This window comes from Seriola aureovittata, chromosome 12, assembly GCF_021018895.1.
Source record: "Seriola aureovittata isolate HTS-2021-v1 ecotype China chromosome 12, ASM2101889v1, whole genome shotgun sequence".
NCBI classification, from domain to species: Eukaryota; Metazoa; Chordata; class Actinopteri; order Carangiformes; family Carangidae; genus Seriola; species Seriola aureovittata.
In genome coordinates, this window is record NC_079375.1 from 4,344,961 (window position 1) to 4,365,087 (window position 20,127).

General features: G+C 37.3%; 1 protein-coding gene across 1 annotated transcript; it reads right to left on the reverse strand.

Annotated features, from left to right (window-relative positions):
• Positions 1–2,830: 2,830 nt before the first annotated feature.
• pitrm1 (pitrilysin metallopeptidase 1) lies at positions 2,831–19,367 on the reverse strand. The gene is made up of 27 exons (XM_056392065.1): positions 19,052–19,367; positions 17,958–18,060; positions 17,580–17,686; positions 17,196–17,347; positions 16,742–16,856; positions 16,389–16,485; positions 15,824–15,984; positions 15,413–15,539; positions 15,084–15,172; positions 14,664–14,792; positions 14,279–14,392; positions 13,506–13,602; positions 13,195–13,329; positions 11,810–11,948; positions 9,175–9,291; positions 8,911–9,040; positions 8,674–8,794; positions 8,334–8,410; positions 8,040–8,205; positions 7,048–7,148; positions 6,722–6,842; positions 6,542–6,592; positions 6,172–6,284; positions 5,767–5,889; positions 5,197–5,342; positions 4,507–4,609; positions 2,831–4,261 (listed from the first exon to the last, which is right to left on the reverse strand). The coding sequence occupies exons 1-27, from the start codon at positions 19,096–19,098 to the stop codon at positions 4,168–4,170; spliced, it is 3,075 nt and encodes a 1,024-aa protein (XP_056248040.1). The 5' UTR covers positions 19,099–19,367; the 3' UTR covers positions 2,831–4,167.
• Between the last annotated feature and the right edge of the window lie 760 nt (positions 19,368–20,127).

Genomic DNA, 20,127 nt, shown 5'->3' on the forward strand with positions numbered 1-20,127 from the left:
TGAAAACGTCATAGTATAGTAAGGCATAAAAACGTCATAGTATAGTAAGGCATAAAAACGTCATGAAAACGTCATAGTATAGTAAGGCATAAAAACGTCATAGTATAGTAAGGCATAAAAACGTCATGAAAACGTCATAGTATAGTAAGGCATAAAAAGGTCATAGTATAGTAAGGCATAAAAATGTCATAGTATAGTAAGGCATAAAAACGTCATGAAAACGTCATAGTATAGTAAGGCATAAAAATGTCATGAAAACGTCATAGTATAGTAAGGCATAAAAACGTCATAGTATAGTAAGGCATAAAAACGTCATAGTATAGTAAGGCATAAAAACGTCATAGTATAGTAAGGCATAAAAACGTCATGAAAACGTCATAGTATAGTAAGGCATAAAAACGTCATAGTATAGTAAGGCATTAAAAGGTCATAGTATAGTAAGGCATAAAAACGTCATGAAAACGTCATAGTATAGTAAGGCATAAAAACGTCATAGTATAGTAAGGCATAAAAACGTCATGAAAACGTCATAGTATAGTAAGGCATAAAAACGTCATAGTATAGTAAGGCATAAAAACGTCATGAAAACGTCATAGTATAGTAAGGCATAAAAACGTCATAGTATAGTAAGGCATAAAAACGTCATGAAAACGTCATAGTATAGTAAGGCATTAAAAGATCATAGTATAGTAAGGCATAAAAATGTCATAGTATAGTAAGGCATAAAAACGTCATGAAAACGTCATAGTATAGTAAGGCATAAAAATGTCATGAAAACGTCATAGTATAGTAAGGCATAAAAACGTCATAGTATAGTAAGGCATAAAAACGTCATGAAAACGTCATAGTATAGTAAGGCATAAAAACGTCATAGTATAGTAAGGCATAAAAACGTCATGAAAACGTCATAGTATAGTAAGGCATAAAAACGTCATGAAAACGTCATAGTATAGTAAGGCATAAAAACGTCATAGTATAGTAAGGCATAAAAACGTCATGAAAACGTCATAGTATAGTAAGGCATAAAAACGTCATAGTATAGTAAGGCATAAAAACGTCATGAAAACGTCATAGTATAGTAAGGCATAAAAACGTCATAGTATAGTAAGGCATTAAAAGGTCATAGTATAGTAAGGCATAAAAACGTCATGAAAACGTCATAGTATAGTAAGGCATAAAAACGTCATAGTATAGTAAGGCATAAAAACGTCATGAAAACGTCATAGTATAGTAAGGCATAAAAACGTCATGAAAACGTCATAGTATAGTAAGGCATAAAAACGTCATGAAAACGTCATAGTATAGTAAGGCATAAAAACGTCATAGTATAGTAAGGCATAAAAACGTCATGAAAACGTCATAGTATAGTAAGGCATAAAAACGTCATGAAAACGTCATAGTATAGTAAGGCATAAAAACGTCATAGTATAGTAAGGCATAAAAACGTCATGAAAACGTCATAGTATAGTAAGGCATAAAAACGTCATAGTATAGTAAGGCATAAAAACGTCATGAAAACGTCATAGTATAGTAAGGCATTAAAAGATCATAGTATAGTAAGGCATAAAAATGTCATAGTATAGTAAGGCATAAAAAGGTCATAGTATAGTAAGGCATAAAAACGTCATAGTATAGTAAGGCATAAAAACGTCATGAAAACGTCATAGTATAGTAAGGCATAAAAACGTCATAGTATAGTAAGGCATAAAAACGTCATGAAAACGTCATAGTATAGTAAGGCATTAAAAGATCATAGTATAGTAAGGCATAAAAATGTCATAGTATAGTAAGGCATAAAAACGTCATGAAAACGTCATAGTATAGTAAGGCATAAAAATGTCATGAAAACGTCATAGTATAGTAAGGCATAAAAACGTCATAGTATAGTAAGGCATAAAAACGTCATGAAAACGTCATAGTATAGTAAGGCATTAAAAGATCATAGTATAGTAAGGCATAAAAATGTCATAGTATAGTAAGGCATAAAAACGTCATGAAAACGTCATAGTATAGTAAGGCATAAAAATGTCATGAAAACGTCATAGTATAGTAAGGCATAAAAACGTCATAGTATAGTAAGGCATAAAAACGTCATGAAAATGTCATAGTATAGTAAGGCATAAAAACGTCATAGTATAGTAAGGCATTAAAAGGTCATAGTATAGTAAGGCATAAAAATGTCATAAAAACGTCATAGTATAGTAAGGCATAAAAACGTCATAGTATAGTAAGGCATAAAAACGTCATGAAAATGTCATAGTATAGTAAGGCATAAAAACGTCATAGTATAGTAAGGCATAAAAACGTCATGAAAACGTCATAGTATAGTAAGGTAGAAAAACGTCATAGTATAGTAAGGCATTAAAAGGTCATAGTATAGTAAGACATAAAAACGTCATAGTATAGTAAGGCATTAAACCGTCATATTAAGTAAGGCATAAAAACGTCATAGTATAGTAAGGCATAAAAACGTCATGAAAATGTCATAGTATAGTAAGGCATAAAAACGTCATAGTATAGTAAGGCATTAAAAGGTCATAGTATAGTAAGGCATAAAAACGTCATGAAAATGTCATAGTATAGTAAGGCATAAAAACGTCATGAAAACGTCATAGTATAGTAAGGCAGAAAAACGTCATAGTATAGTAAGGCATTAAAAGGTCATGAAAACGTCATGAAAACGTCATAGTATAGTAAGATATAAATACGTAGTAGTATAGTAAGGCATTAAAAGGTCATAGTCTAGTGAGGCATAAAAATGAGATAGTATATTAAGACATAAACACATCATAGTATACTGAGGCATACAAATGTCATAAAAACATCATAGTATAGTAAGGCACAACGACAGTTTATTAAGACATAAGAACGTCATAGTACAGTAAGGCAAAAAAATGTCTTAGTAACATAGTAGTATAGTAACAATAAATAACTGAAAGCTCTGACACCGAAAGATCGCAGGCTGGTGTAGGGGGTGGAGAGCAGACCAGGGCATAGGGGTGGGACAATGAATGCGGCATTGAGTGGAAGCCAGTGAAGTTGGATGATGGTGGGGGCATGTCATGGTATAAAAACGTCAAAGTACAGTAAGGCAGAATAACGTCATAAAAACGAAAAAATCAATCAACCAACCTTTATTTGTATAACACTTTTAATACAGGTTAGTGCAGTTCAAAGTGCTTCAAAGATTACTGATTTAAGCTTAACAAATCAAGTACGAAAGGTGACAATGAGATACAAGCTATAATATTAGAAAGAAAATAATAAAAGAGCAGATGAAATAGAATAAAATACAACAATAAAATAGAACATGTTTGAAAATATCAACACTTCCTGCTGCTCTCAGATCCTTGTGGGAGACTGTTCCATTGGCTCTGACCATAAAAGCTGAAAGCTGCCGCACCAAAGGTTTTAGTCCTGAGCTTTGGAACAAATTGACATTTTCTCCTAAGGTCCTCTGGCACAAGTGTTAGTATAGTATGTCATATAAGATGTCATGGTATAGTTAATCATAAATGTTTCAAATTTAATTTGTAGTCGAACAGTATTTGTATCATTTACACTTGATGTTGCAATTGTTTTTGTCTGTTGTCCCTACAGTCATAGTATAGCAAGTCATCAAAATACCATAGTATAGTATGTCATACATAAGGTCATGATATATTATTTCAGAAACAAGTCTAGGTCAAATCCTAGTATGTTTCTTGACTCTGGTCAAATCCTGATTTAATAACTGTGATGTTAGTTAGGGGAGAGAGAGACAATTTTCCTTTTTTTTTTAATTATTTTTTCAGGCTTTTGCCTTTTATTAAAGCCAGAGTGAGAGAGAGAGAGGATGAGCAAAACTGTAAATGCAGTTTCTGAGCAGCAAGGAAACAAGAGCGACAGACTGTGGCTCGGCACTCTGCTGAGCAGTGGTAGCAGTACCATCACTCAGTCAGTCACATTCAAAATTATAGGGCTGGCCCAGCTGTTGCGGTCCTGCCAACAAAACGTTATTAATCTGAAGAATCAGATTACGACTAAAGCTCTTCTCAGATCTCTTTGTATTTTGCGCTTCATCTTATTTTTTAAAATAAAGTCCTAATAAGAGAGCCACCTGTGGGTTTTCAGTCTTTCCACTGTGGTACATCTGAGGTCCAAGTTTTCAATTACAAAATCTACTGCTTATTTTACAATCCATGAGGGATCTTTCTTTATTGTCTCATTCTCTGGTCCGAGGATGGCAACACCACACGTCCTCTGGCCGATACTCAAGTATCTGCAGGAAAACAACACAAAGAAAACATGCTTCACACTTTGTCTACAAAAAATGTAAATGGTTTTTTGAACTACGTTGACTATTATGAGTATTACATGCAGTTTCTTCACAGTTCTAAATGACCTTACAACTACTAGTACAACATAGAAATACTTCCATATAACTAGTAGTAGAACACATCAACACTAGTAGCATTACAGGGAGTTTACAGAGTTCAATTAAAAAGTTCTAGGATTTTTTTTTACCTTTGGGCCACGTCCACCAGGTTTTCACGAGTGACAGCGAAGAGTCTTTCTCTGTGACTCTGCTTCATCTCATCTGTGAGTCCACTGAGGAAACGACCCATTCCTGCAACACAAACACCAAACTAGTGTCAGATTTTACTGTAGCACAACCCAAACAATTTCACATAAAAGCCCAAGCACCAAAAATGAACTGTAATGTTCATCATTAATCTGTCAATCATCCTTCCAATTAAACCATTAATTGTTAAATCTATAAAAAATCTTTTAAAGTGACATTTTAAAATAGTGTCCTTTGTTTCACCAGTCACAAACATAGTGGTTATTCAATTTAAATTGATACAAATAAAATAAGATAATAAAAACTGGGCAAAAAAAAAACTGCTAAGAGAAACTCAAACATTTCTGAGGTTTTCTTATGCTTAACATCTCAACACTGAGAGCTTAAAGACAAAACAATTAAATCTCAATTTTAAGTATCTAAAAACACCTGCATTACATACATTAAGGTATTTTTAATCATTACAGGACAGTTTAAAAGATTATAAAGTATTTTTGAACCTATTTTCCAGTGTAATGACATTAATGATGCTTGTAATTTAAAGTAAATGCTGAAAGGATTTGATGTGAATTAAGGGCAGTGATGGAGTTGATGTAAGGATGCTTCACAGTTGAATCAAATTGGAGCCTCACCTTTGTCTGCTGGAGCCACAGGTGAGTCGACAGCGGAGAAGACCGACAGTTTGGCTTCATCGATGTCTTGTTGGGTGAACTGTCCCGACTTCGCCCAGTCGACGCCTTTACGAAAAGCAGATAGTGTCTGCACTGAGTTGGGGTCCCTGAGAGACACAGGAGAAATAAACTGGGGTTAACACACTGTTGAAACTCAATGTTTACTCTTTTAAACATTTCTGTATTTAATATTCTACTCTTTCCTGTTCCTCCCTAATATATCTCCAAGCTTATACTCAGCCCCTTCATAACTGAGTTGGGAATATTCATGTTCAGTGAAGGATTGTAGCTCTTGTGGATTCTCCTAGAAAACTAATATCAAAAAATATATTTTGCAAATTCTTTTTTTTTTTTTCAACCCATTAATTTAACTTGGGCAGCATTTTCACAAGTCAGATTCTTTTTAATAGAAGAGGATCCCAACATGCAGATGTCTAATACTGGTAATAAATGTCAAATTGTCAACTTAGCAAGATAATCAGAAAACGCTTCCCATACAACATAGAATGGAGTTGGCGAACATCTCCCCACCTGTACGAGTAAAAGGAGAACAGACCGCCTCCCATCCTGGCACCGCCACCGTAGGCTCCGCCTTTCTCTCTGATCTCTCCATGGAGAAATTTAGCCGTCATCATCCTCGCCATGATACACAAACTGACAGACAGAGAAAGGATAGAGAAGAATAAAGTTATTTAGACTAGGCCCTGGAAGTTTTACTGAAGTTATTTGTACAAAAAATTATATTTTTTTTCTAAATTATTACAAGACACATAATACAAACAGTTCCCAAGCAGTTGGTAATTTCAACAGTAATTTCATTCAGAGAAAAGAAAAAGCATACAATACTGTCAAAGGTGTTTGAATGTAACTCAAACTGACATTTATGGTGAAATCCAGAACTATATAAACTAAGTGATTAAATAACAGTGCAGTTACCTGGCGTAGTCCTCATGGGAGAACGGTACCGTACGTATACTCTCGCAGACAAAGTTGATGGGAAAGGGCATCTGGAAGAAGGTTTTCATCTGACAGGGCTGGAAATTCAGCTCCTGAGGAGGAAAATGTTTTATATACACCATTAAAAAAAGAAACTGGACCATGATTGAGATGATTGGTGGACTTTATCTCACGCAAGTGGTCTGATATTTTACAGTCAGTGTTGAAATCAAGACTTTCCATATTCTCCTCACCCGCCACTTGCAAAAACAACTGCTTTTTCCGTTTATGGTAATTAGTAAACTTAATGAGACACATTTAATATGAGAAATGGCACAACATGAAATAAGAAAAGCAAAAGTGAACTTACAGAGATTAGTTTCCTGCTCGGTCCAGAATCATCCAGAGGTTCTAGTGGTCTCTTTGTTAAAGGAATAACATCAAAGAAAAGAAAAAGAATAAGTAAAAAGCATTTCTGATTTGTTGAACAAGTCAATATGTCAGATATTCTGACTGGTATATTCACCCAGTGTGCCTCCTGAAACCTTACCTCAGTAATATTTGGTCTGACAGGTTTGCGCTCCTTCCTGTTTTCAGAGACGTCCCTGATAAAACTCTCCAGCTGTGCTGCTGTGTCAGACAGTTTCTGTGGAGTTGTGTTCACTGCACACCTGTAAGGAACACACATTTAGATCTGAAGTAAGACAACTATGCTATGTTCATGACGCACAGCCTGTACATTGTATCTATATTGATATTCTTTTGTTAAATTGCAGCAATTTGAAAAACACAAATAACAGAAAAAGCCTACAGTGCTCGTACTGCTGGAGATGATGCCAACATCATTCATCATCAGCAGCTGTAATATGAACCCACCTCATGTTGTCTGGGTTGAGAAGGTGCTTTTTGATCCTGGGTAATGTTCTGATAACTTGGCTCAGGTCTGGCATCTCAGCTATTCTCTTCATGAACTTCACCTAATGTTCAAATAAACAAAACACAGAACACATATCATCAACAACTGAGCTACAACACAAAGACTGAAGAAAACAGTCTGACATGCAGAAGTGGAAACTTACAAACATGACACAACTGGGCAGTGTGGTCAAAATCACTATCACAGTGTTGTTATGGGTTTCGATAATAAAGAATTGAGTAAGTTTGAACCTGAAGACATCAGGTGTTCAGTTTGTTTTGATCATGTTATTAACTTTTATATTGGAGCAAAGCCCTGTATCTTAACATTCAGGAAGAATCCATCCCCTTTCTTGTGGACAGTTATGACTACTCATGCATCAGGAGCACTTCTTTGTGTTTCATGACCATCAAAATCAATATGATAAATTTGTGCAGAATCACAAAAAATAAACTGATGACGCATCACGTGAGTCAATAACCTCAACTAATTCTGGTACTTTTTAGTCATAATTTCCTTGTAATTGTTCATTTTGACAACAGAAATTTTGATACATGATATGATCACACAATCAAAATATGACTTAAGTGAATATATATACATACACACATATATATATAAAAAGATGATATAAAATAAATATAAATATTTTTACATAAAACATTTATTTATTTATAAATTCTTGTCCAGTCATTCTTACATACAACCCAGTGGAACAGTGGATTGTGAATTATGGTTAATAAACTGAATTAAAATATACTTTATATATTTATATATGACTTCATTTTAGTAGTTGAGCTGTTATGGAGCTGCACTACTCTGGAAAGCATGTGAATAACAACAGAGGGATGCTGGAGATACAGTTGTCTGAGACAACTAAGGCATTGTGATGCTCCAAAACATACATGGCATCATCTTAGCTTGACCTATGTAAGTATTAACAGACAGGTACCTGTTCCATTCCACCGAAACTCTCCTGAAGGTCTCCTGCTGGAGTCAGGTGACGGCCTGCACGGGTCATGGCGTACATGTGACCGGAGTAAGAAATCCCATTGGCCAACTCCTGCGCTGACGACATCACCAGCACCCTCAGGCGCTCCTCGTCATCAAAGTGGGGGCTGGAGGAAAGACATTAACAGTCAGACGTGATTTGTCAAAAAAAACAAAAAAATCATCATCAATCTATTAAATGATAATACCATACTGACATTTGCTCATGTTTCTCTGTTTGTGTTGGAGGACATACCTGTTGAATATGTCGCTCCACAGCTGGAACATGTGAGGAAGGTTCCTCTCCAGGCAGGAGGACGACAGGAGGACACCCTGTCACAGAGAGCACACAACATCTCTTCAGTCTTCATCACATGGGTGAACACACAATTAGAGACCAAAACTTCAGTGGTTCAGTCGAGGAAGGCAAGGCAAAGATTCGCTAACGTCTTACTCATTTCAAGGTTTTAAAGTTTTGGTTTAAAGGTTAATTTTGCAATTTATTCCCTTTTTAACTACTTCAGTTAAAGAAGACATTTTTGGATCGCAGCACAACATCCAACAGGATGGACCAGGGACTTGGACTCGGCACTGACCTGCTCGAACATGTCCAGCTGGGTGGAGTCAGGGATGACATGGGTGGAGACAGACATACCCCCTGTCCTCAGCTCCATCTGCTGGGCCTGTTGCCTGTAGTCTAGACCTCCAGAGCCCATCCTAATGAAACAAATAGAAACATGCATAAACACTGACCTGGAGAGGATGTAGATTTAATAAGGGGGGGGGGGGGCTTTTAACCAGCTTCTTCTCTGCAGACTGACAGGTTAACTCACCTGGTAATAACACTGCAGAAGAGTGGGACATAAAGCCTGAGATCCTCTGGTAAGGTGTTGAGACTACACATGGCTCTGAAGTAAACCAAGCCGTTGGTGGGCTGCTCACAGTACTGGACCGGCACGCCTCCTGTGGAGATTAGGAGGGGAAAGCACTTCAGAGTGTCATCAAACACTCTTGACTTGAGTGATATTGACAAAAATACCACGCTGCAATCACTGTGCAAATGTCACAAGTGTGACATGGTCGACACTGCGCTGTACCTGCAGTGCCGTTTTGAACAGGAGTGATGGGTATGGTCGGCTCGATGTCGGACACTTTGAGCGCAGGCAGACAGGAGGCATCCTGGGTTTCACTCTGAACAGCCAGCAGCTCCAGACCTTTCCGAGAAGGCAAATACATAACTGTAATATCCAGTGGAATCACAAGCGCTTTACATTACATCCTGAGTCAGTCACACACTTACAGGGTTCTGGTCGAAAACTTTACACTGGTAATCTAGTGTGTATCACACACACTAACTGAAGAGGACTGAGGAAGTGTCTTAGAGAGTTAGGGCCCCCTCCATGCCCACCCATATGAATCTGGAGTTGAATGGAGTAATTAAATTTGGCTAATGACACTCTTTACTTTCAGACATCCTTTACTGTGTACACTCACATGGCAACACAATCTCTTTTTTTATGAGTTTATCCCATGTTTTTCTGTAGGTGTCCCGTATAGAAAGATGAGCTTAAACCCTGAGAGTGTTAATTAGTGCCACGGGTGCTCAGCTCCGAGGCACTCCTCTACAGCTAAAATAGCTGACTCTTCTAGTCGCGTTGCTCTCCTCCCCAGTAATGTTAAATTTAGCACAGAAAAAAACATAATAGTGCTAATTTAAATAGCGGTTCATGGGATTTATTAACCCTCAGGGGTCCCTCTTTCCTTTTTTGGACATTTTCTTTACTTTTCTTTTTTGATTTGCTGATCATTTTGGCTGTGTTACAGCTGAAGGTATGGATGGAAAAACGTCATAGTATAATATAAAATTTCAAAAAACGTCATAGTATACTAAGGCATAAAAATGACAAAAAAACGTCATAGTATAGTCAGGCACAAAACGTCACAGTATAGTATGGCATAAAAATGCCAAAAAAAGTCATATTCTAGTAGAGCATAAAAATGCCAAAAAATGTCATAGTATAGTCAGGCACAAAACGTCACAGTATAGTAAGGCATAAAAATGCCAAAAAATACATATTATAGTAGAGCATAAAAATGGCAAAAAACGTCATAGTATAGTATGGCATAAAATTTCAAAAAATGTCATAGTATACTAAGGCATAAAAATGACAAAAAAACGTCATAGTATAGTATGGCATAAAATTTCAAAAAATGTCATAGTATACTAAGGCATAAAAATGCCAAAAAAACGTCATATTCTAGTAGAGCATAAAAATGACAAAAAATGTCATAGTATAGTCAGGCACAAAACGTCACAGTGTAGTAAGGCATAAAAATGCATATTATAGTAGAGCATAAAAATGGGAAAAAAACGTCATAGTATAGTCAGGCACAAAACGTCACAGTATAGTATGGCATAAAAATGCCAAAAAAAAGTCATATTCTAGTAGAGCATAAAAATGGCAAAAAACGTCATAGTATAGTCAGGCACAAAACGTCACAGTATAGTAAGGCATAAAAATGCCAAAAAATTACATATTATAGTAGAGCATAAAAATGGCAAAAAAGGTCATAGTATTGTATGGCATAAAATTTCAAAAAAACATCCTAGTATAATAAGGCATAAAAATGGCAAAAAATGTCATAGTATAGTCAGGCACAAAACGTCATAGTATAGTAAGGCAAAAAAAATGCCAAAAAAAGTCATATTATAGTAGAGCATAAAAATGTCAAAAAACGTCATAGTATTGTATGGCATAAAATTTCTAAAAAACATCATAGTATAATATGGCATAAAAATGGCAAAAAACGTCATAGTATAGTATGGCATAAAATTTCAAAAAATGTCATAGTATACTAAGGCATAAAAATGACAAAAAAACGTCATAGTATAGTCAGGCACAAAACGTCACAGTATAGTAAGGCATAAAAATGCCAAAATAATACATATTATAGTAGAGTATAAAAATGGCAAAAAACGTCATGGGATTTATTAACCCTCAGGGGTCCCTCTGTCCTGATCATTTTGGCTGTGTATGGATTTCTGCAAGAAAGTGTCTTTTTTTTTTTACATATTTTTAAAATCTAATGTCAGTTACTGTTACAGGTCTATTATACACTGGTAACACATTTTGTACCCTCTGGGGTTCCTCGCGTCCAAAAAAAGGACACACAAAGAAAATGCTATACAATTATCATATATCAATATTTTTTTCTGCTTTTTTTGCATAAATGTCTTAAACCACTTCAGTTCTGCTCAAACCTACCAAATGATTATTAGTTTTCAGGATTTTAACCCTTTAAATGCCAGTTTGAAGACATGTTGCCTCTTGTTTTATTAAAAAAAAACAAGACAGAATATGAGATATTTCCCACATAATACATGATGGAGGGATGTGACATTGTTTTTTTGAGTCTTTTATATCAAGACATTTTTCAAAACCAGAATATGATCAGGGTGACTTTTGAACACTGGAAATAAATCATGTACTCATCCCGGCAGTAGCCCCCGTGGCACTCAAAATTTCCCTGGAATTTTCTAGTAGTGTGTTTGAAATTCACTTTGTGGCTCAACTGCCATTGACTGATAAATTCATTAATCTACATTAAATCCCTTCCACCTGAACTCCAAGTAGGAGAAAAAAAGTCACCCTAAGCCAATTGGGAGGTCAGACAGTTTTCAACAGGGACAAAGTCTCAGAGTTGATTTGTGACACTGTTCATCATTGTTACCTTTCTCATAGATCTCCTTCCTGTCACTGTCAGACAGAGCCTGGATCTTTTTCTGAAGCTTCTCCTCCTCAGCCTGGGCCTGTTTCTCCAGGTAGGCCTCATCTGGGCTCATAGACAGGGTCAGTCTGTGTGTGTTCTCCTGCAGGGTCGGATCATAGTGAGCGGGGGAGTCAAAGCGGGACAGAACAACATGAATTAGCATCAAATCCTGAAGTTCAACTGAAGGAGGTGACATGAAGTCATTCCTGTCAGTAGGTATCTGCCCTGCTATGACCTCATACAAGAGACAAAAAACCAAACCAGCTCCAAAGGGCTGCTAAACCTGATCTTTGACCTCTGAGGGACACGAGAAACAAATTTCCCCTACAGGAATCAAAAGAGATTCACATTAAGCTTTGACTTTGTAATGCATTTTCCTCCCTGAAGGCTGCAGGGGAAATTGTCTGCCAGAAAATATGGACCTGCAATAGTGGATCTTTGAATCTTTTTGTTGAAAGTTTTTTTCTCAAATATATAATTGTAAGTACATAAGTTCAGTATGCATCGTTATCCCCATTTTCATCTTATTTAAGAGATCCACCCCTTCCAAACTCCCAGCCATTGGGAGTTAGTGGTGCAGTCACAAGGACATCATACTGCACTGGTTTAACAAATAAAGATGTGAATCCCAGTCTGGAGCATGTTGTCCCTTTTTTCGTCCACCAAGGAGGTCATCACCCATTTTCACCTATGTCTATTCATTTGTCAGCAGGATTACACTAAAAAGTAATGAACCAATGTGCATCAAACTTGGTGGAGAGATGGGGTATGGACCAGAGAAGAACCAATTAAAATTTGGGGCAGATCCCAATCATTTACTATGAATATTAATTTTTTTCTCTGAAGTCTGGTGTATGTTGTTTGACGTCTGTGCTCTCTGAGCGGCCTTCTAGTTTGTTTGTTCATCTATTTGTCAGCTGGATTACACAAAAGGTACTGAGCCTTTTTGCACCAAACTTGTTGGAGGGATGGGAGATGGGCCAGGGAAGAATCCATTAAAACATGGTCTGGTTAAAAGGGGCAAAACCAGAAATTTTATTATCACGTTCCTCAACAATGTGAAAAGAGAAAGAGCGAGAATGTTTCTGTCAATTTCTCAGGAAACACTGTATGGATCTTCTGACTTACTCTGTTTTATGGCAAATCATTTATTTTATCAGACTACTTCCTTTTATTTTTCCATTACGAGAAGAGGTAAGAAGTAAACAGACATGTGTAGGATTGTTTGTCTTTGGCAGAGATATGCGCTCCCCTGAGTGTCATTACAGTTTTCCTCTGCAATCCACTTGCAACAATACAAGTGACACACAAACACTTATATTTAAAATAATGCTAGTTTCATTCACCTTAAAGTAGTGCTTGACTTTGTCCTGAAGGAAGAGAGGGTTTTCCACCAGGGCCTGTTTGAACTTGGCAACGCTGTCACTGATCTGCAGCAGCTGTACAGGGTCACCATCATGGTTCCACGATGATGCTATATACTAGAAACACACACAAACGAAATGTCAAGAGTGAGGAAACCAACATGTAAAAACTGTTTTACATTGTTAATTGTTAATGTTTCTAACTGTCCGGATGGAGCTTTATAAATATGTGTAGTGTGCTTGCGGTTGTGGACACAAAATGAAAGTTAAGCAATAAAAAGCAGTGAACTCACCGAAGCCAAAGACAGGCCGAAGTTGGTGGACTGGTGTTTCATCTGGATCTCGATCTTATGGAGGAGAGCCTCTATTCTTTCTTCCTCAAAACCATTCCTGTGTCAGATGACAAGTAGAAATGAGTCATATAGTGTGGACATCTCTTTCTGCTTTCTTCCCACTGACTCATTTAACCGTCCATTCTTAATCATACATGTAGATAAGCTGATCCTACAGTGACGGTATCGCTGTATTCTTTCAATCGCTCTGGACTCTGGACTTTAGGAGTGACATGTAACAGAAATATTGTGCAGTTTTTGGCTTTTGTCACTCTTGACTTGAAAAAAAGAAAAGAAAAAAAAACAGCAAAAAGAAAAAGAAAAAAAGAACAAATAAAGTTGGGAATAGTTTGCTTGTTTATTTTCAGTGAAACAGAGAAGCCAGACTGTGTCAGAGTGATGCACATTATAAGTGGTGATGGAGCTGCAAAAGCAAAATTTGAGTCAGGTGTACTATTAAAATCAGTAAACAGTGTTGGCCTGGCTTATGTTTATAATAAGAATATTTTCTATTCCCCTCGGTATCTACTATTTTGAAAAGTGCTACATGTAAATCAAATCCTTTACACCTTTATCGGAACAACTTATCTGTATTAGAGCAGACTTCTCAAACAAATTACACTATCATCAACTTTGAGTTCTACTCCTCATTTCCACAGCAGATTTTATGAGCCGTTAATAAAATCAAGCCATTAAACATAAACTAGAGCAGCCACTGGGACTGTGGGACTTACTCTATAATTTCATCGATGGTTTGGGTGATGATTTGTTTCACCCTCTCTGTGTCCTCCTCGGCCATTCCCTGCAGTCCTATGCTAAACGACGCCTCTTTGGTGCTGCCATCGTATCTGCAGAATAGGACATTTCAATTAGCTATCAATAAATGCATTAATGTAATGGAGCTTTTAATAGCTCTTATTAAAAAGACAAATGATCTAATACTTCAGATCATTTGATACGAGCGGGATAGGTTGGTCTTTGGATACAAAAATGGTCATTAAGTGTCAGCACTCAGTCAGTTAGTTAGCTTTCCAACCTCACTGGTAAAATCAAATTGTAACTGATCCAAACTTGGTATGATAAGCTTTGCTGTTATTATTTTGAAGCCTGTGTACACACCCTACGACAGAGGAGAAGTCGGTTCCTAACTTGGGTTCGATGAGAGCTTTGTAGAAGGGAGAGTTTGGTCCAGAGATCATCAGAGAGGACAGCAGACTGAGAGTGAACCCTTCAAATGTGTCAGTGATGCTGGACAGAAAAAACGGGGATAAGGGATCAAATGTTAAGGAATAACAGAGCAGGGTTAAAGCTTCACTTTTAAAAGAGAACTGCTGTGTGGTGTCTTGTATGGAAACAACACCACTACACAAGCTGCCATAGGTAAAGGTCAAAAAAGATCAGCAGCAACACAAGATGCAGAAAACAGTATCTGTGGCTTCATAATCCTTTAAATGTCATTCTGCTTTACAATGTGTTTCTGTACAAATGTCTTGGTGAAAAAAACACAGCAGAAAATAGAAAGAGATGATGTGATCTTACTCTCCCAGCAGGTAGCTCACACACAGCGTGTTCTGCCTGGCTGGATCTGGTGCCAGAGCATCAGGGCTGCAGGTCACATGGTCCTCTCTCTGAGGAAACCAAGAAAACTCAGTGAGACAGGACTGGCGATTCAATACATCCACTACAGACAATATATAAAAGACATGTAGCAGAATATCTTACTCAGTCTTAGTCATTTTTAAGTCAAATGCTGCAGGAAACCTTTGAGTTTAATAGTCAGGATTGTTACAGCAGTTTTGTTATCTCAAAGACCACATTCACCTTTCACCATTAAATGTACCAGTAATATGTCTGATTTATGGACTTACAGGGCTGCTCCATTGTGGCTGGGAGGGGACCTCTGTGTTCGGATTGATGCGTTCAAACTTGGACAGAGCTTCCTCTTCAATCTGCTTCAGATGCTGCTCCAAAGGCAAATCTCCATAAGTGAAGAACCTGAAAATGTTTAAAAAAGAACACACTGTGAACCATGTTTGATTGTTACTCTTATTCCCTTTTAAAGTCAGTGTTTTTATTTTTTGCACTGCACTGTACATGAAACACTGTTTGTCGCTTCATTATGGGACAAGAGCACTTTTCCTTTACTTTTCTAGGCTCTGTATCAGTATAGCGCATGTGTGTGTGTGTGTGTGTGTGTGTGTGTGTGTGTGTGTGTGTGTGTGTGTGTGTGTGTGTGTGTGTGTGTGTGTGTGTGTGTGTGTGTGTGTCAGTCCCTCTACCTAGCATTGCTGGGGTGGTAGTGTGTGGCGTGGAATTGTTTGAGTTGCTCCCAGGTAAGGTCGGGGATGGCCAGAGGTTCTCCTCCTGACACCACAGAGTAGGTGTGGTCTGGATACAGCTTGTTCTGAAGGTGCTGGGCGTACAGGCGCTCATTGTCCGACTGTGAGAATGAACACACACACACACAAACACACACACACACACACACACACACACAGCTTTTTAATAATAATAACAATAATAGTAATAATAATAATGATAATAATAACGTTTAATGATTTAATTATGCAGTATGAACACCTCGGATATCTGTGTAGTATTTAACATTGTCCCAATTGAAGTCATTAAAATAAGTGTCCTCACTCAATCGTTACAATGGACCTGACAAAATGGAAATAGTGTGAGTATTAATGACCTCACTTGCAGACATCATGTAGGGGTATGTTATTTTAAGCCTATCCTAACAGAACATTATACTAAGCTTACATACACTACAGTGTATGGGAATAGATCATTGTTATCCTCATGAAAGTTTAATGGCAGTGATTTAAAGTGTTAACTTACAAAAGCCCCTTTCATTTCATTGAACACCACTCCTTTAAACACTAGGGGGGAGCTGGGATCTGTGGGATTTTCATTCTCGAGCCTCCAGCCCTCCTGCCTGGAAAAATAAAACACAATCCAGCCACATATCTCTGATTTAGTCAATATGACTGTAACAGAGCGGACATGTGATATTCACTAACACTCTTCATGATCTGTTTTAGCCTAATGTAGTGTAATGTAGTTAGCAACAGAATGACACAGAATCAGAGCAACATAACTGAAAATAAAATGAAAGTGAAGTTGCATTGTTTTAAGGCCTTCACATACTTTAATCCAGTTACTGTGACTGTCCAGCAACAGTCAAAACTCACCAGAAATCCTGCTCCCGTAAACAAGGGAAGAAAACTGCGTCCAGATAGACGGACAGAAGGTTCTGGAAGTCTTTTCCATTTTGGGTTGAGAACGGATACATGGTGTAGTCACTGGCTGTTCAACAAACAGAAAAATACCATTGCACAAAGCTCATCAGCTACTTCCGCAGCTAGCTAAAGTTGGGAGTCTTTTTCTATTCCGTTATGGTGAAGCTTCATCGTCAGCTATTCTGAGTATGTACTGCTGCACGTCAACACTCCACAACATTTTAAATAACTTAAACACAATGATAGATGCATTAAACAGTGTGTTCTGGGCACTTAATACTACTGTAGGAACTGTTTAGCAGTGTAAGTGCATCAAAATAACCTAGGACTAATGAACACCTCTGGTAAGGAAAAAAAGGATAATAGGACTGACTATTAATGTGAATATAAACACACTTTTCTGTACCTGTGAAGGCGTTCATGAAGGTGGACAGAGACCTGTTGAGCATCTTGAAGAAAGGGTCTCTGCAAGGATATTTGTCAGATCCACACAGCACCGTATGCTCCAGGATGTGGGGAACTCCTGTGCTGTCCATGGGGGTTGTCCTGAACTGGACACTGAAACACAGTGAAAGTATTTTAGTTATCTTTTTTTTTTTTTTTTTTTTTTTTTTACTTTTTGTGCAAGGTTGTGCAGTGACTTAGACGTTGTATAAATAAAACACTGTTACATAAACACAAACATTTCAAAATCAAAAGTGAACCGTAATCGCAGAGATGGAGTTAGAATAATCGTACTCTACTACAGTCAAATCTGTTTTGAGTAACGAATAACGTTTTTCAAACCAACCTGAAGAGGTTGTTGGAGTCATCTCTGGCTGCATGTAGGTACTGAGCTCTAGTTTTATCATGACTCAGCTTCACTGCTGTGAGAAACAAGTCAGGGACCGCTACAACCTAGAAAAGAACGGGTTGAAAAGAACACAATTAACAGCTGAAACTAACATTTTTTTCACATCAATGGTTGTCCAATAAGGTCAGTGAAATTATAGTGATACCTTCAATCATAAAACAGACAAAATTCACATTATGTTCTTTAAAAAGTCAACCAGAAAATAGAAAAGCATTTTCCCCATTCATGAAAGTTTACCAACCAAAGTTTTAAGTAGATATTTCCAAGCTTATTATAGGAGTTAGCAGACTGTTGTATTGCGACAGTTACACTTACCTCTTGGACTGTAAAGCCATGGATTTTCTGTCCTGGTTGATACTGAAGAGCCCTCTCTGCTGAAGTGCTCTTCAGCCTCCAAGTATGCTGCTGTCCATTGAAACTGCAATAATATTCCATAGCATTCAGAATAATTCACCCATCATTGCACAAACAAAAAAAGATCTATATGTTTTGGTGTTTCACAGTGTACAGCATGGTGTGTACTGGCTGATACATGCCCACAGTAGTCAAGCCAAATTTCACTTATATAGCCCTTTATCACAAATCATAAATTTGCCCCACCCTCTGTCCTAAGACCCTCAAATCACATGAAGAAAAATCAAGACTGGTTTTATCATAAACAATAATTCTCCAACAAACCAAGTCGAGGTTTCATGACCCTAGCCAGCCTTGACCCACAAATTAAGAATAATGATGCTGTTTAATCAGTTAATAAGTTTCCTCTTCAATAAAATCTATGTCTAAAACATACTGCAGTCATAACTTGTATGTGGTACAGGTAATATGAAAAACAAACAAACAAAAAACAGATTTAATTCATATTTCAATGTAGATAACTTTCCAGAATGTACATGGGTTTCTTTTCTGCAGTTACACTCGTTGGCAAAACACCTAATTGGTGTGAGACCATATGCAAATGATGTTACAACACGTTATGTGATCTACTCTTCTATGGCCTGTAGAAATTTAGTAGTGTTTATTAATGTAACACCCATGTAAGCTAGTATCACCGTGCTTTCCTTTAACATGACATTCCCAGCATATCTATTCAAAAGCCTCCAGATGACTGAACCTGCTATTCCCTTAAAGACTAGCTAGCTAGATTAGCTAAACAATAGCAAATATACAAGTCTCCACGGTTAACTCCAAAGGCATGCTTTCTCATCTCTGGTTGCATCAGCTGTTTCATCAGCATATGTCACATTTCGACAAAGTCAAACCCCCTCTCATCTATAAAATCACAATATATTGTCACATTTTCAGTCAGTAAATGTTGTCGTGACGCTACAAATTCAACAGTTCACACAGGTATCATTGAATTGATGCAGGTGTGTTAGCTCTAGCCTGACTGAACCGTTAGCTTAACTTACCTTAAGTATCGAAGTTTCTGGAGCACCGCCTTCGTTTGCCGAAACATGTTGGTAAATTATACAACGACGACTGTCTCTACTATGTCCGTTTATAAAAGTACGTAAGTTTAAATAACTTTTGTCAATAAATACGCATTATTTTGCCTGAACATACCTAGTCTGTGTCCTCTCATGCCGTCTGGTGCAGTTGACACATTGGGTCGATTGTATAATGTCAACAGAAAAAACTACGTAGCACCTGCGCAGATAGCAGATCTTATAGTTATTTCCTTCCCAGGTTTACCAATCCTACTACAATGCAGCTCTACACAGACATGCCGAGCAATTTTTGGCACCCGTAAGCCAAACCTCCACCTCGAAGCATTCTTGTTTCTGGTTGGTCGGGCTGGGAAGAAGAGAAGATTTGATTGGCTAAACGCAAAATCACTTTAAGTTACTGAACCCTGATTGATATGGGGGCAAAATTTGAAGGGCAGCCCATATTGTAAAACAAATTCAACACCATCTGATATCAGACTAAGTTTAGCTTTGTTGCAACTAGTGATTTTTAAACAAGCTACGGATTATATCCTCATTTATTTAATTTTAAATGTGATTCAGTCTGTCTTCCCGCAGATGTCGCCATACGATCACATTTGAATAGATAAATTAAGACCCAGTCAGACGTGAGTTTTTTCTTTCCTTACTGTTCCACTCTGGTAGCCAAAAGTTTAAAGTGCAGTGGGACACATATATTATTAAAGTTCAAGTGTGCAATTTTGCTGTCAGAAACTATAATGCAATCACCCACATTTATGTTTTAAACTTCCTGTAAATTCCATTGCATTAAATTGGTAAAGCACTCTTAGTTCATAAGTCAGTGTTGCTTAGCAACTTTTATGAAGCCATGACATTGCAGATTTCTTTTACAGTTAGGTAGAGCTTGAAAAATGAATAAAGAATCTGTGTTTAAAAAGATGCTTTTCACCGAGAGATCCTCTGCAGTTGACATTAGTTCAACTGTCAGTGATTGGTGTTTTTTGTTTTGTTGTGACCCAGTTATGACCTCTTTATAGTCTGCAGTGTGTGACTGTGTA

Bases quoted from the DNA above. Each gene is read 5' to 3' on its own strand.
- pitrm1 (XM_056392065.1), bottom strand. From the start codon at position 19,098: ATGTTTCGGCAAACGAAGGCGGTGCTCCAGAAACTTCGATACTTAAG. The intron at 18,061-19,051 runs GTAAGTTAAGCT...ATATTATTGCAG, and splicing joins CAGAAACTTCGATACTTAAG to TTTCAATGGACAGCAGCATA. The intron at 6,843-7,047 runs GTGGGTTCATAT...TGTTCCTTACAG, and splicing joins CTCAACCCAGACAACATGAG to GTGTGCAGTGAACACAACTC.